The sequence below is a fragment of the Carcharhinus amblyrhynchos genome, chromosome 18 (genome assembly GCF_965287045.1).
Source record: "Carcharhinus amblyrhynchos chromosome 18, sCarAmb.v2.hapA, whole genome shotgun sequence".
In the NCBI taxonomy this organism is placed as follows: Eukaryota; Metazoa; Chordata; class Chondrichthyes; order Carcharhiniformes; family Carcharhinidae; genus Carcharhinus; species Carcharhinus amblyrhynchos.
Window position 1 is genome coordinate 25448810 of NC_137341.1, and position 14665 is coordinate 25463474.

The 14665-nt window shown below is 41.8% G+C and overlaps 1 protein-coding gene across 3 annotated transcripts in view; it reads left to right on the forward strand.

Moving 5' to 3' along the window:
• Positions 1-870: 870 nt before the first annotated feature.
• LOC145354933 (interleukin-9 receptor-like) overlaps positions 871-14665 on the forward strand; it is a 42834-nt gene continuing 29039 nt past the window's right edge. The window contains exons 1-2 of one of the 3 annotated variants that reach the window (XM_080206598.1): positions 871-938; positions 12880-12962. In XM_080206598.1, coding sequence (XP_080062724.1) covers positions 12893-12962 — 70 coding nt within the window. In that variant the 5' untranslated portion in view covers positions 871-938; positions 12880-12892. Of the gene's footprint in view, positions 939-12360; positions 12780-12879; positions 12963-14665 lie in introns of those variants that run through there. The other 2 variants (XM_080206595.1, XM_080206597.1) reach the window with 2 other exon arrangements.

The window sequence follows — 14665 nt, forward strand, 5'->3', positions numbered from 1 at the left end:
GATACAGAAAGCTTCAATATCTGAGGATTTGCAAATAAGCATTGTGCAATCATCAGTGAAAATCCCACTTCTGACCTTATGATGAAGGTCACTGATGAAGCAGCTGAAGATGGTTGGGCTTAGGACATTACCTCCAGGCACACCTGCAGCAATGTCCTGGGGCCAAGATGATTGGCCTTCACCAATCACAACCATCTTCCTTTTAAATAAGAGGAGACAGAGAAAGAGCATTGAGAATAAGGAGAGCTGTTTCAAAGAGATAGCATGGATGGCAATAGGTCAAATGGGGAAAGGGTTGAGGAATGGGACTGATGAGAGAGCTTTGACAGAGGGCACAGGACAATGAGACAAAAACCTGCTGTGCTGGAAAATGGTATTGGTTGCACTCACCACACAAATTGTCCCATTAGCTTGTATTCTATGGCAAAAGGAGCATCAGAAACCCCAGGAAAATGTGTAAATACCATTTAGTCCTTTTTTCAGCAATCCGTGGCTCTTTCTACAAACATAGGCAAGATGAGAGGGAGAATCATCCTGCAAAAAGGAGGAAAACAAAATAAAAAAAACAATGAGGAGAAAAAAGAGATAGAATTGGGACAGAGAAAAAGAAAATTAAAAAGATAAAACAGAACTGAGAGAAAGAGAGATAAGGAGAGTACATCACTACAGTACATCGCCAGTCACATCTGGAGCAGCTGGCCACACCCCTAATGCTTATTGGTCTCTCAAATCCTTATCAGATGTGCAGTTATGTGGGGGTGAGATATAAATGACTCTGTGACAAATAGCTTTAAAAAAACTTTAGAAGTTTGTATTTTGTGTGTGTGTGTGGAAATTATTCACTGCTACAATGGAAAGCATCCCACAGCACCACATCTGAATTTGCCAAATCCGTGGGCCAGTTGAAAAGGCTCTTCATCCGGAGCCAGCTACTGCAGGTATGTTGATTGACACCTTGGAGAACATGATGAACAGAGGGTTGAGCATTTTCACTCTTTGCGATTATTCTTAGTTTCTCAGTCATTGTCAGTCTCTGAAGTTTCTTTGTATTCTGGGCTATTCTCAAGATATTGATGAGTAGATTTGCCAACAGCAAAAAACGTAACTCATGACAATTGAATTGAAAAGGGAATATGTCTGCCCACTCCTTTTTTTGTTTCTACCCTCCCCCAATCTTACTGCTGAAAGACCACAACCTGCTCCCCTGTTTCCAGCTTTCTGGACAGAAGGAATAGCCAAAGATAAGTCACATAATTTGTTACTTGTTTTGACTTCGATATTTCTCCCCATACAATGTGAGCCACCTGGTCTATACTTAGGTTTCCTCAGCAGCACCCCTAATGGAAATTCCAATGTGGGATGCAAAGGATATCTGCTCAATGAGAGGTGTGAAAAGGAGCTGCTCAGTGAGGCAGAGGGATGGAATGTTGAGATGTCTGGCCTTGGTGAGGGGGTGATAGATGTCTGCTCTTTGTGGAGGGGAGGGGAATGGGTGATAAGGTGTTTGGGGTGTCTGCCCTTGGTGTGGGGGTGATAAGGTATGAGAGTGTCTGCTCTTGGTGAGAAGGTGATAGAGTGTGAGAGATGTCTGCCCTTGGTGAGGGGGTGGTAGTGTTTGAGAGATGTCTAGTCTTGGTGAAGAGGTGATAGTGTGTGAGAGATGTCTGCTCTTGGTGAGGGGATGGTAGTGTTTGAGGGATGTCTAGTCTTGGTGAGGAGGTGATAGGGTGTGAGAGATGTTTGCCCTTGGTGAGGGGGTGGTAGTGTGTGAGAGATGTTTAGTCTTGGCGAGGGGGTGATAGGGTGTGAGAGATGTCTGCCCTTGGTGGAGGGGAGGGGGGATGGGTGATAGGTATGAAGGATGTCTGGCCTTGGTGAGGGGCTGATAGGGTGTGAGGGATGTCTGCCCTTAGAGGTGAGTAGGGTAGGGTTGATAGGGAGTGAGGAATGTCTGCTCTTGGTTGGGGGGGGTGTGGATACGTCGTGGAGGACGTCTGTCCTTGGTGAGGGGACTGTTACGGTGTGAAGGATGTTGTGGGGAGGTGGTGATAGGGTGTGAGGGATATCTGCATTGTGGACAAGGGAGTTATGGAGTTTGAGGGGAGTCCGCACTGTGAGTGAGGGGTGGTGGAGTGGCTGCTCAATGGGAGGTGGATGGGGCGGGGGGGGGGGGGGGGGGGGGGGTGGTCTTTGCCTCTGTGTACATTCTGTTCAACTATATGAAGACCAATGGCAGAAACTTGCAATGGTGGCAAAGGGATCATGGGCTGTAAGGGGAGGGGGAGGATTGTGTGTCTCCTGTGCAGAGCTACTCATTACTCCTTTCATGTGTTGCATTCCTGTGCTGCTTTCAAACCTTTCTATGATTGATGCAATATACCTGTATAGGTCACACCTGGGGTGATATGTGCACTGCCAGACTACAAACATTGTCCAGAGAGAAATAAGGCTGCACCCTTATAATGAAGTAATCTGAGTTACTTCAGCCTATAAATGAGAGTCTGATTTAAGAGTGGTCTGTTTAAAATGGTTAAAATGTGGTCTGATTAACAAGGGGGCTGATTAATGAGGTGTACAGTTAAAGTAGGATCTCATTTAATGAACAGTCTCATTAAAGTGGGGCATCACTTTAAAAAGACACATGAGATAATTGGAGTGTGTACCTCTCAGGCAAGGAACTAGCGCAGGTTGCAAGGGATAGTTGGGAATGATTCCTGTACATGGATTGAAATTGGGATAGTTGGGAATGATTCCTGTACATGGATTGAAATTGGGATAGTTGGGAATGATTCCTGTACATGGATTGAAATTGGGATAGTTGGGAATGATTCCTGTACATGGATTGAAATTGGGATAGTTGGGAATGATTCCTGTACATGGATTGTGACCAACAGCTGAAATGGTTTCAGAATGTGAATGAGGCCAGGACAAGAGACATGTTAAAAAGCCAGCTACTATTGGTGATGGGGTGAGGGTAAGGTGGGAAGCTCTAGAGAGATTGGGTGAAATGGGTTGAACGGTCTTTTTGTCTGAACAGATGTGACCGTGTGAGTTTAAATACACAGCATCCTTATTTCAGCCAATTAATTCCAAACAGCTTCTGATTTTTGGCACCGCAATGTCTTTTGGATGAGGACCCAGGGAGTTACCTCTCCTTTGTGATTTTCCCCATAGTTAGTCACTTCTCTTAGTGAGTGTAACATCAACAAGAGCTTGTTCGAGGAGCTTCCCCTCCAGGTGTCCACTCTTTATGAGCAGGGTTTTAATTGAGTTATCCTGAGCACACCTACCCCTGATCAAAAGCATCTACGTGAACAGCCTCAGTCGGTACGTTTTTAGGGTGAGTTCATGCACAATGGAAGTATTAGGCTTCAAAAAGCTTGTAAATATGCTTACAATCGTGCAGGGTAGGTGTATGGGGACAGACACTACTGTCTCTCCTGTGATGCAGGGTGAGGGGGTTGTGAATTGAAATTTTTGGGGCAGAGATTGATAGATTTTTGTCAGCCAAGTCTATCAAGGGATATGGAGCAAAGGTAAATTGAGTTGAGGTACAGATCAAATCATGACCCTATTAGAATGGCAGAACAGGCTCAAAGAGCTAAATGGCCTTTTCCTCTTTCTATGAGATTGAAGTCTCTTAACTAACTGGAATATGGATTAAGACAGCACAAGAATAATTCTCCCCCCCATTTGAAGGGTCTTTTGCATATTGTATTTCTAAGCTACCTTTTAACAGGTTTGGATAGTCCCAAGTAAATACAATAATTCTTTGTTTGATAATCCTCCCCAGATATGTTGTAGCAATATTTTTCTTTGTAATTATTTGTCAGCACTTTCTGTGCAAGGGTCTGCTCCAGAAAGTAATTTAGGAGAAATTCAATCTCACTTTAAGAATATGCTGCCCATTTCAGGACTTAAGGCAGAAATCAGAGAAGCTGCAAGTATGCAGGCAATAGAGAATTGGGTAAAATGCTATGTATTTAAAAAATTTTTTTGATTTGATTTACTATTGTCACATGTATTAGTATACAGTGAAAAGTATTGTTTCTTGCATGTTATACAGGCAAAGCATACCGTTCATAGATAAGGAAAGGAGAGGTGCAGAATCTAGTGTTATAGTCACAGCTGTGTATTTGTGCACAGTGTAGAATAAAGAATGAATAATTAACCTTCTTGGGAATGAAAATTAGTGAAGCTACACTGACCTTGACTGAAGGAGAAACTAACCTGGTAGAGTTTGAGACAGAGAAAACCCTTAGCCAAAAGGGTCTATACAATATAGTACCACAAAACTGGTTATGAATCACAGTCCGCAAACATGTCAGAGAGTCAAAAAAACAAATCAGAAACTCCTGGTTAGGAGCAATATTCCTTGTAAAATGCTGATGTGTGCGGCCAGTTTTTCAGCACAGTAATTTCAAATTTATTTGCGTGACCATGCAGGTGCAGTATTTGTTAAGAACAAGTCCAGCACAGTATCTTCCAGGCTGTAGCTCAGAATTGTACATATACAGGTTTGCAGGAACACTGGTCACGTCACGAGGCTAAGTAACACCATCATGACTATCAGACCAAAATTGTTACAGTCAGGAGAATCTGTGCAGAAGAGAGGCTTATCTTACATAGTGGCATTTAACCTCTTCCTTTGCTCTTTTATATTTTCCACAGCTCTCCTCTGATGCTCATTGCTAATATGTGACATTTACTGTTTCAAACTGTTGGGGATTTTTCTTCAGTTGAGTACGTTTCTTTGAAGTGTATTAAGACCGCACACACATGCTCTTGGTAAAATACTCTCAATTTAGTCACTGGGGTCTGGGTGATTCTCCATTACCTTCAGGGGACTTATGTTGGACATGTTTGGGAGAAAGTCAGCCAATCCTGGTTGGTACAGATCTCCACTATTCACACTGAGACTTTAGCTGGCATTAAATAAACCAGCACACTCCCACATAAGGTGACTGGGATAACAAATAGGAATCTCACTCCTGTTTTTATCTCTGGAGTGTGTGTGTCGACGAAAAGGCTGATATTTATTGTACATCCCTAGTTGCCCCCAACTGAGTGGCTTGTTCATCCACTTTTTGAATTGATTTATTATTGTCACATATATTGGGATACTGTGAAAAGTGTTTCTTGCGAGCTATACAGACAAAACATACCATTCATGGAGTACATAAGGGAGAAGGAAAGGAGAAGGTGCAGAATATTGTTTTGCAGCTAAGAGATTCAAAAAGAGCATTATTAGAAAGTTTAAAAGTGTTCAAGTACAGTTTTAAGAGCATAGGACGAGAATGAAAGATATAATTAGAGGGTATGCTGGGGACAGCTCGCAAGAAGTCCCCACACTCTAGCACCTTTTTTTTCCACTTCAGTATAGTAAAGAATTAGACTGGAGTCACATGTAGACACAGCCAAGTGAGGACATAAGGTTTGTTTCCCTAAACACCATTAGTGAGCCAGTTAAGTTTTTACTATAATCCTCCAACTTCATGGTCCCTTACACTGATAAAGGTTTGTATTCGTACGTTTTGTTTTAAAATTCTAATTATCAAACTGCCATGTCTCACATTGTCTGGATTATTAATTCTGGCCTTTTGAGTTTCCAGTCCCATACCACAATCACTACACTACTGCATCATGAATTATGTTACTGGACTCCATCAACTCTTGCAGCTTTATATGTTCTCCTCTAGCCATTCCTAAAAGCGAATCTGAAGCCCCTGCAAAATAATGTTTGCCTTTGCCCCAGGGGTCAGAAATAAGAACAAAACATATTGAGAGCACATAAGTGGCAACTCAGTATCTGGAAACAGAAATAAAAACTTAATGTTTTGGGGCTGGACTCTTCATCAGATCTCTTGTTACTAAACACTGACTGATTGGAATGTACCAAGAAGGCCCAGCACCTCTTTCTCAGGGCAACTTAGGTTGGGTAATAAATATACATCATTCCTGAAGTGCAGCAACCAGAACTGGATGCAATATGCTGTGACCTAACTAGGGCTTAATAGATTCAGCGTACCATCCCTGCATTTGTACTCAATACTTCTTATTTATGAAGTCTGACTTCTCACATGTTTTGCTAAGAGTTCTCAATTTGCCCTGCCATCTTCGGAGGTCCATGCACATCAGCCTCCAAGTTCCTTGACACTTAAGAGCTGTGCCATTAAGTATATATTCTCTGTACCTAATCCATTTGCCAAAATTATCACGTCACTTCTCTGCATTACATTCCATGGACAGAACTTCCCAACTGTTCATGCCAGTGGAATCCTTTGGTCCACCGCCAATGGTGCCCCCCTGCCACGGATGTCCCGGCAGCCTGGGATGCAATTGATGGGGAATACCAGCATGTTTCTTGTGGTAGGTAATGACCATTACCCACCACGAAAAACACATTACAGAGAGGCCAGAAAATCATCCCACATATGTTTAAGGATTATGAGCAGCTAGGGGCTAAATTAAAAATCAGAACCTCACAGGCAATAATCTCTGAATTATTACCTGATTCACAAGCAAATTGGTGTAAATAAGATTAGAGAGAAAATGCATGGCTCGATGATTGGTGTGGAAGCTTCAGCTGAACTGTGCTAGGACCAGTGTTCTGGTGTGTCATATAACCAAGGTAGTAGAATGACTAAAATTCTAGTAATTTCAAATTTATTTGCATGACCATGCAGGTACAGTATTTGTTAAGAACAAGTCCAGCACACTATCTTCCAGGCTGTAGCTCAGACTTGTACATATACAGGTTTGCAGGAACACTGGTCATGTCACGAGGCTAAGTAAAACCATCATGACTATCAGACCAAAATTGTTACAGTCAGGAGAATCTGTACAGAAGAGAAGCTTATCTGATACAGGTGCCATTTAACCTCTTCCTTTGCTCTTTTATATTTTCCACAGAGTTTGATCCATGGACCGCTAAAATTTGTATAATTGGTTCAATGATTCCAGTTTGGACTAGTCTTTCCAGTTCTTCAACTTTTGATCTGATGGCATGTGGTACTGTTCTGGCTTTTTGGCATACTGTTGGGCTTAAATTTGAGTATGGTTTCAACTCCTGTCATTAAGCCCAGTGAATTTTCAAAGACACTTTCGTATTTTTCCACAAGTTGCTGTGGGTCAGACTTGACCAGTGATTTACAGTTCCTCAGTTGAGTTTAATTTTTCCCAACCCAATCAAGCAGGAAAGTTCCCATGCAACTCCACTGTTTGTCCATTCACTTTTACTTTTACCGTTATGTATTCTTTTAGTTGTACGACCTCTTCTGTGTACATCCATAGAATAACATTTGACGGTTTCAATGGCTTCTGACTGATTATAGATTGTCTCAGACATCAATGGTCCTGCAGCTTCAGTATCAACCTCCATTTTGGCTAGTTTACCATTATCCAAAAACATTGTGAATCGCCCTGTACCAACAAGATGCCTAGCTTCAGCCCCTTAACGTAGCTTGGCACATTATCTTCTAAGGTGTCTTTACCTTTGCCTGTCATCTTATAGATTCTTCTTGCAGGCTTGGATGTGTTCTTTACACATCTATGGTGTAGCAAAAGTTTGCTGTGTCCAGCATGCTTTGGCAAAATGGACTTTTTGCCACAATTCCTGCGTTGTTTTCCCGACTCCAGCTTTTCCCCAGGTGACATGCTTGTAGTTTTGCAGATTTATTTCTAGCAGTCTCCATTTCGTGGATCTTTATCCCTCTTTTGCAGCTAGCTCCATTGGCACTGCAGGTCTATTCCTGATTTAAGGGTCAATGGCTAGAATTTTCTCAAAAAAATTCTCAGTGTAAAATGGGTGAGAAATGGAAGGTTTTTCCACTTTTTTTTTTCAATGAGGCAGGTTATGGTAATTTACAGAACTCTGAGCAATACAGAGTCAATAATATGAATCTCGTCAGGAGGGGGAGTGGGTGGAGTGTCCGCTCACCTGTAAGGCCAGCTGCTGAGCTCTAGGGGTGCAACTGCAAGGCACCCCAAACTCGTAGCATTCTGTCTGACGCCAATCCTTCACCCCACCCCCTCGCTCGATCGCCGCCCTGGCTGCATCACCCAGGGCCAGCAAAATTGCGAGAAGGGTTTTTCACCTCTCACCCAATCTTACCAGCTTGCCATGTCAATCGACCAGTACAAGAAACCGGTAAGATTCCGCTCAATGTATTTTCAGTGAGCGGCCTTATCTGGAGTTCACATACCAACCTATCGTGAAGAGTATCATCAGATATTGAACTAAATTTGTAGTTGTTAGCTAGCCTCTGTAAGGTTGCCATGAACTGTGAAATACTTTCGCCTTCCTCCTGCCTTTGGCAGTGCAGCCTATATCTTTCTGCAATGATGAGGAGCTTCAGCGAGAAAAACTCTTCGAAGATTTTTATCAATTCATTGTAGATTTAACTCCTGTCTTTGCTGGATGGACAAGACTTTGTCATAAAGTTTTATGTTCTACCTTTAGGTCATCTGGTATTTGACTTGCTTGTAAATAATATTGGAATCTTTCTTCATTTGAGTTCCAAGTCTCGCAATCTTCATCAAATGCATCCCTTTGGCCTGTCCTTTTTGGTTACTGGCTCCCAGGTTCTATACTTTTTTTTCCAAACTACCTTTTTACAATCCAAGAAATCTCCCTATCCAACTGTGCAAAATTTTTCTTTTGCCTGGAAGTCTATCTACTTTATTTAAATAGTAAATAAGGTTTTTTTTTCATTCTTGCTGACACACTTTTTTCTCAACCTTTTTTCTTTTTGCCTCAGTAGTTTCTCCTCCTTGCCTTTGATAACCTTTTTCATCCAAGGTGCTAGATATTTTTCTCAAATATTTCCACTCTCGTCACCAGTTTTCTCTTTGTTATGTATTGACTAGAAATTTGAACCAAAAAGAAAAGTAATGCTACACTCATGGGTTAAAGTCAAACATGATGCAGGTTTAAAGAGGTGATGTTGCTTGTCTAAGGTCCAAAATAGAAATGCTATAAAAGCTCACAAACCACTCTGCTAACATGTCACGTTATGTTCTGCTAGCAATGATGCAACTATTTTAAATACATAACAGTGCCACATCAAAGTTTACTACATAAGATAAGAGGACATGGTGTAGGGGGTAACATATTAGTATGGATAAAGTGTTGGGTAGTTAACAGAAAGCAGAGAGCAAGGATACATAGGTCTCTTTTGGGTTGGCAAGCTGTAACAAGTGGAGTGCCACAGGGATCAGTGTTGTGGCCTCAATTAGTTACAATATACCTCAATGATTTGGAATACATGATAGCTAAATTTGATAATGGCACCAAGATAGGCAGAAAAGTAAATTGTCAAGAGGAGATAGACAATCTGCAAAGAGATATCTTCCGCTTTCAGATACCAAAGAGGGCATTGGCTTTACTCATGATATATGCTTCGCAAAGTACTTCAGTGGTCTGCCATTGCCTTCTGCAGCATGGCTGACCAGAAAACTCTTCTGCTCGTACTACTTGTCATTGCAAGGATTTACAGGCTGATTAGGCCACGTTACAAATGCCATTCAATAACACCATGACTGATCTGGTTGCGGTTTCAATTACACTTTCCTGTCTCTCCCTTTTCCAAAGGAAAACAGTTGACTCTTGATTGCCCTGTCTAGCAAAACTCTATCTAACTCAACCTTGAATAAATTCAATGACCCAGGCTTCGCTGCTGATTGGAGAAGAGATTTCCACATATCAGTGACTCTCTGAGAGCAAATAATTTTCCTCATCTCAGTCTTAGAAGGAAGACAACTCATTCTTAAACTGTGTCCCCTAGTCCTAGTCTCTCCAGCTAGTGGAAATATCCTTTTATATCTACTCTATCAAATCCCCTCAGGATCTTATATGTTTCAATATATCACCTCACATTAGGCCCAACCTGTTCAATCTTTCTTCATATCCTAAGCCCTTCATCTAAGGAATGAGCCAATGAACAACAAACCAATTATGACTGGTATTTTCCAGCTCTGACATGGCGAGTTCCTCTGCGGAAGATGCAGTGAGCCAGCCAAAAGTCCATTGACTTTGATGGGACTAGATGGTCCCACTGGTGGATGGGACTGGAAAATCTTATTCCAAATAAGGTGACCGAAACTATACACAGTAGTCCATATGTGATCTTACCAATCCCCATACAACTGCAGTAAAGCACTCTTACTTTTATACTCCATTCCACTTGCAATAAACACCAAATTTCCTAATCATTTGTGATGACTAAATACTAACTTTGTGTGATTCATGGATCAGGACAACCAGATCTTGCTGTGCCACTGAGTTCTGTAATCTCTCTCCATTTAAGTAATATATTCCTTTTCTGCCAAAGTAAACAAGTTCAGGTTTTCCCACATTATATTTCATCTGCCAAGTTTTCCCTCACTCATTTACTCTGCCGAGAATCCCCTTGTGAAGGAGGTTTTGTGGTGCAGAGGTCCTATCTCTGGATTCAAGTCTTACTTCAGGACTTGATGACCATGGACAATGCATAGAGCAAGCTCAAAAAGGTCGGATGGCCTACTCCAGCTCCTATGTTCCTATGCTACTTGACTGCCCATTCTGCTAACCTACATAGTCAATGAATATTAAACAGATAAATGGATAGCAATGCACATGGGCAGTTAATTTATAGTAAGTACAAATATGTGGGAAGTCTAATGACACAGTAGTAAGTTTCTGTTTTTGAATCAGAAACTGCAGGCTCGGTGCCACTCAAAACTTGATGACCAAGGAAGATGTGTTCATAACATAGCCAAACAGGCCTATTGTTAACCTGTAAATCCTTCCAATGTCCACCAACAGCAGGAGGGAGGAGCATGGTCAACCATATGTGTACTATCACTATCCATGGATTCAGATGTGCTGTCACAACAATTTGGACTGCCTGAGTGATCTGTAAGAAAACCAATGCCAATCTCAGAACATTAAAAACAACAAAAACACCACTCCTGTATTAACCCTGAGCATAAGACAAATATCGCCCCTTACTTCTCATACGGTTAGTCTTTGCCACACCCACTGGTGAATTGGCCTTGTATCTCAGATTTCTTCCAACTAACCTGTGTTTTATTATGGAATAGTCAAAATGTAGCCTCAGATTTCTTCGATTTGTACATATCCCAGAACCAAGGAAATTCGTTCAATTACATTTTGGTAGTCAGGTATTGCCAGAATTCAAAATGGTGCATGCCCGTGCAAATATAGGCTGCAAATGACCATTCAGTGTGCTTATATTTGAACAGAGTGGTTTCATCTGCTACCTGTCAACAGAATATTTTGTTTTACTTGAACACAACAGCAGGAACAATACAATTACTCCCAATTAGTGGCTGAGGTCATTACATATGCACAGAAGCAGACACTGAGATACATATGGGTCATACATTACCAGAGGGGAGTAAATATCCATTACTAAATATGGAGCATTTTATTCTATTTAATGGTGCATTTAGCAGGTGGCATGGTGGCACAATGGTTAGCACTGCTGCCTTACAGCACCAGGGACCCAAGTTCGATTCCTGGCTTTAGTTACTGTCTGTGCAGAGTCTGCACGTTCTCCCTTGTCTGTGCAGGTTTTCTCCAGGTGCTCTGGTTTCCTCCCACTGTTTGAAAGACATGTTGGTTAGTGCATTGACCCAAACAGACACCAGAGTGAGGCAACTAGGGGAATTTCACAGTAACTTCATTGCAATGTTAATGTAAATTTTACTTGTGACTAATAAATAAACTTTATTTACTTTACTTTATCATAATTATAATTCAACCTTATTTACAAAATAAGGCGAAGTCCATATACAAAGGTTCAACCAAAATAAAGTAACTCTGGGAGGGTGTTGGTGGAAGTGGGGGGGAGGATAGAGAGGTATTTAGATTAATATCTCCTCACAGGAACTCAACTCTCAGAGAGTGTATCAATGCAATTGGCCACCAAGATACCCACAACAGCAAAGGTGCAGTGCCTGAATCAGATAGAATAGCTCCTCTCAGCACTGCTGAAGGAGGTGACAGATACGCCACTGCAAATACGCTTGCATCTGTTATTCTCAACCACCCACTGTTAGAAATTGCTATGAAAGCTGCAGCTTTAAATTAGATCCACATTCCAATAGAATTACAAAAGTGGCTTAATTTATTTATTCTATGTGATGCCTTGAGAAGCTGGAACTCTCAACCAATCCTTGACAGGATGTTTGACAAGCGGAGTTCGATCTCTACTGATTAATGATTGAACTGCATGTTGCAATAAGCAGCAACAACATCTCAGTTCTGACACTCATAGCTGATAATGATTAATCAGATTTAGTCATTCCATGCATTCTTGTCGATCACATCACTTTGGTTTCAAAGTGCAGGCACTTCCTAGATAAGATCAGGCTCTGTATAACTGTTTAAGGTGTGGGTGAATTTTTGCAAATAAGGGTGACTATTTTCAAGTCTCTTGTCAACACTGAGCACTTGAGATCTGGTTGAAACAGGGTAAGTGCAGAGTACAGCTTCCTTAAGTCTGCACAAAGCCATTAAACAATCCCAGGACTGATACAGCATAGATTAGAAACAGGGTAAAAACTCCCTCTACACTGTCCCATCAAACATTCCTACGGCAGGTACAGCACAGATTAGAAAAAGAGCAAAATTCAGTAAACGCTGTTCCATCAAGCAATCCCTGGGCAGGCACAGCGCTGGTTAGATATGGAGTAAAGCTCCCTTTACACTGTCCCATCAAACACTCCAAGGGCAGATTCAGCATTCTCAACCTCAGGACCTGTGCCATATTTGGGTAAGGTTGCCAACTGCTGTTTTAATTTAGTTTTGCACTGTAGGCTCTTTCATTTATAAAGATCTCTTCATTTTGTTCTGTTTTGCATTTTGTTTTGCAGATTTGCTTTTGCCATGGCAATCATCAGAATAAGGCTAATCCTTCTTCCACTGCTGTGTTTCACTGTGAAAGCTCAAAAGCCATGTAGGTATTTGGAGATTTGTCTTCATCAGAATTGGTTCTTAGCCAGTTTACCTGTTTTTTTCCCAATTTCCTCCTCTTTCCTCTTCCACTTTGATGTCTATCTGCTCTGTCCAGTTAGCTAAGTGGCAGTTATCTGTCAATCAATTGAAGACTGACTAGGGCCTCAATAGATGTGAACACCTAGGAATTTTACACTGGGTGTGTGAGTCATCCCAGCTCACCTCAGCTCTATATAAGGCAGTGGGTTTAGCAAGCGCACGACCAGTCAGCAGGAGTGAGATTTCAGCCAGAGCGAGGGGGTATCAGGAATTTGGAGCTGAGGGGAAAGAGGTGCTCATCATTGTGAGCAGCGGAGAGGCAGACCTGCAAGGGAGACTCGAGGACCAATGAGAGGTGGAAAGAAATTGAACTGTGCAGTCACAGCCAGCAGGTAAGTGATTGGCTGATGACTGATAAGTAGTTTTTCTTTTCCTTTTCTCTTGGCATTGTAGTTGTAAGCTTGTCTTCATCAGTCGGGGCATTGAGTATAAAAGGTCATGTTACAGATGTACAGAACCTTATTAGGCCTCATTTAGAATATTGTGTACAATTCTGGTCACCACACTACCAGAAGGATGTGGATGTTTTTGAGAGGGTACAGAAGAGGTTTACAAGGACGTTGCTTGGTCCGAAGGGTATTAGCTATAAGGAGATGTTGGATAAACTTGGTTTGTTCTCACTGGAACAACAGAGGTTGAGAGGTGACCTGATAGATGTTTACAAGATTATGAGTGGCATGGATAGTCAGATGCTCTTTCCTAGGGTAGAAGAATCAAGTACTAGGGGACATAGGTTTAAGGTGTGTGGGGGAAAATTTAGAGATGTGTGAGGCAAATTTTTTACACAGTGGGTAGTGAATGTCTGGAACATGCTGCCTGGGAAGGTGGTGGGAGCAGGTATGATAGTAGCATTTCAGAGGCAACTGGACGATTATATGAATAGGGTGGGAATGGAAGGTTACAGACGCTAAGTGCATATGGTTTTAGTTAGGCAGGTATTATGATTGGCGCAGGTTTGGAGGGCTGAGGTACCTGTTCCTGTGCTGTACTTTATTTTGATAGGTTTGTATTACAGGCCCCCAAATAATCAGCGGGAAATTGAGGAACAAATATGTAAGGAGATTACAGATACCTGCAAGAAAAATAGGGTGGTAATAGCAGGGGACTTTAACTTTCCAATGTTGACTGGATCAGCCATAGCATTAGGGGCTTGAATGGAGAGAAATTTGTTGAGTGTATTGAGAAGAAATGGCCCGACTAGAGAGGGGGCAAAGCTTGACCTCCTCTTAGGAAATAAGAAGGGCAGGTTGCAGAAGTATTAGTCAGGGATCACTTTGAAGGGTTACAGGGAGAAGGAAAATGGGGATGAGGAGCATATCAGCCATGATCAAATGGCGGAGTGTTCTCGATGAACCAAATGGCCTAATTCTGCTCTGACATCTTATGAAGTGATGAACTTTGGGACCAGTGACCATAATTCCATTAGTTTTAAGATAGCTATGAGAATGATAAGTCTGGCCCAGAAGTTAAAATTCTAAATTGGGGCAAGGCCAAATTTGATGGTAATAGACAGGAACTTTCAAAAGTTGGCTGGCAAAGGGATGACTGGTAAGTGGGAGGTTTTCAAAATGTATTAACCAGGGTTCAGGGTAAGCACATTCCTTT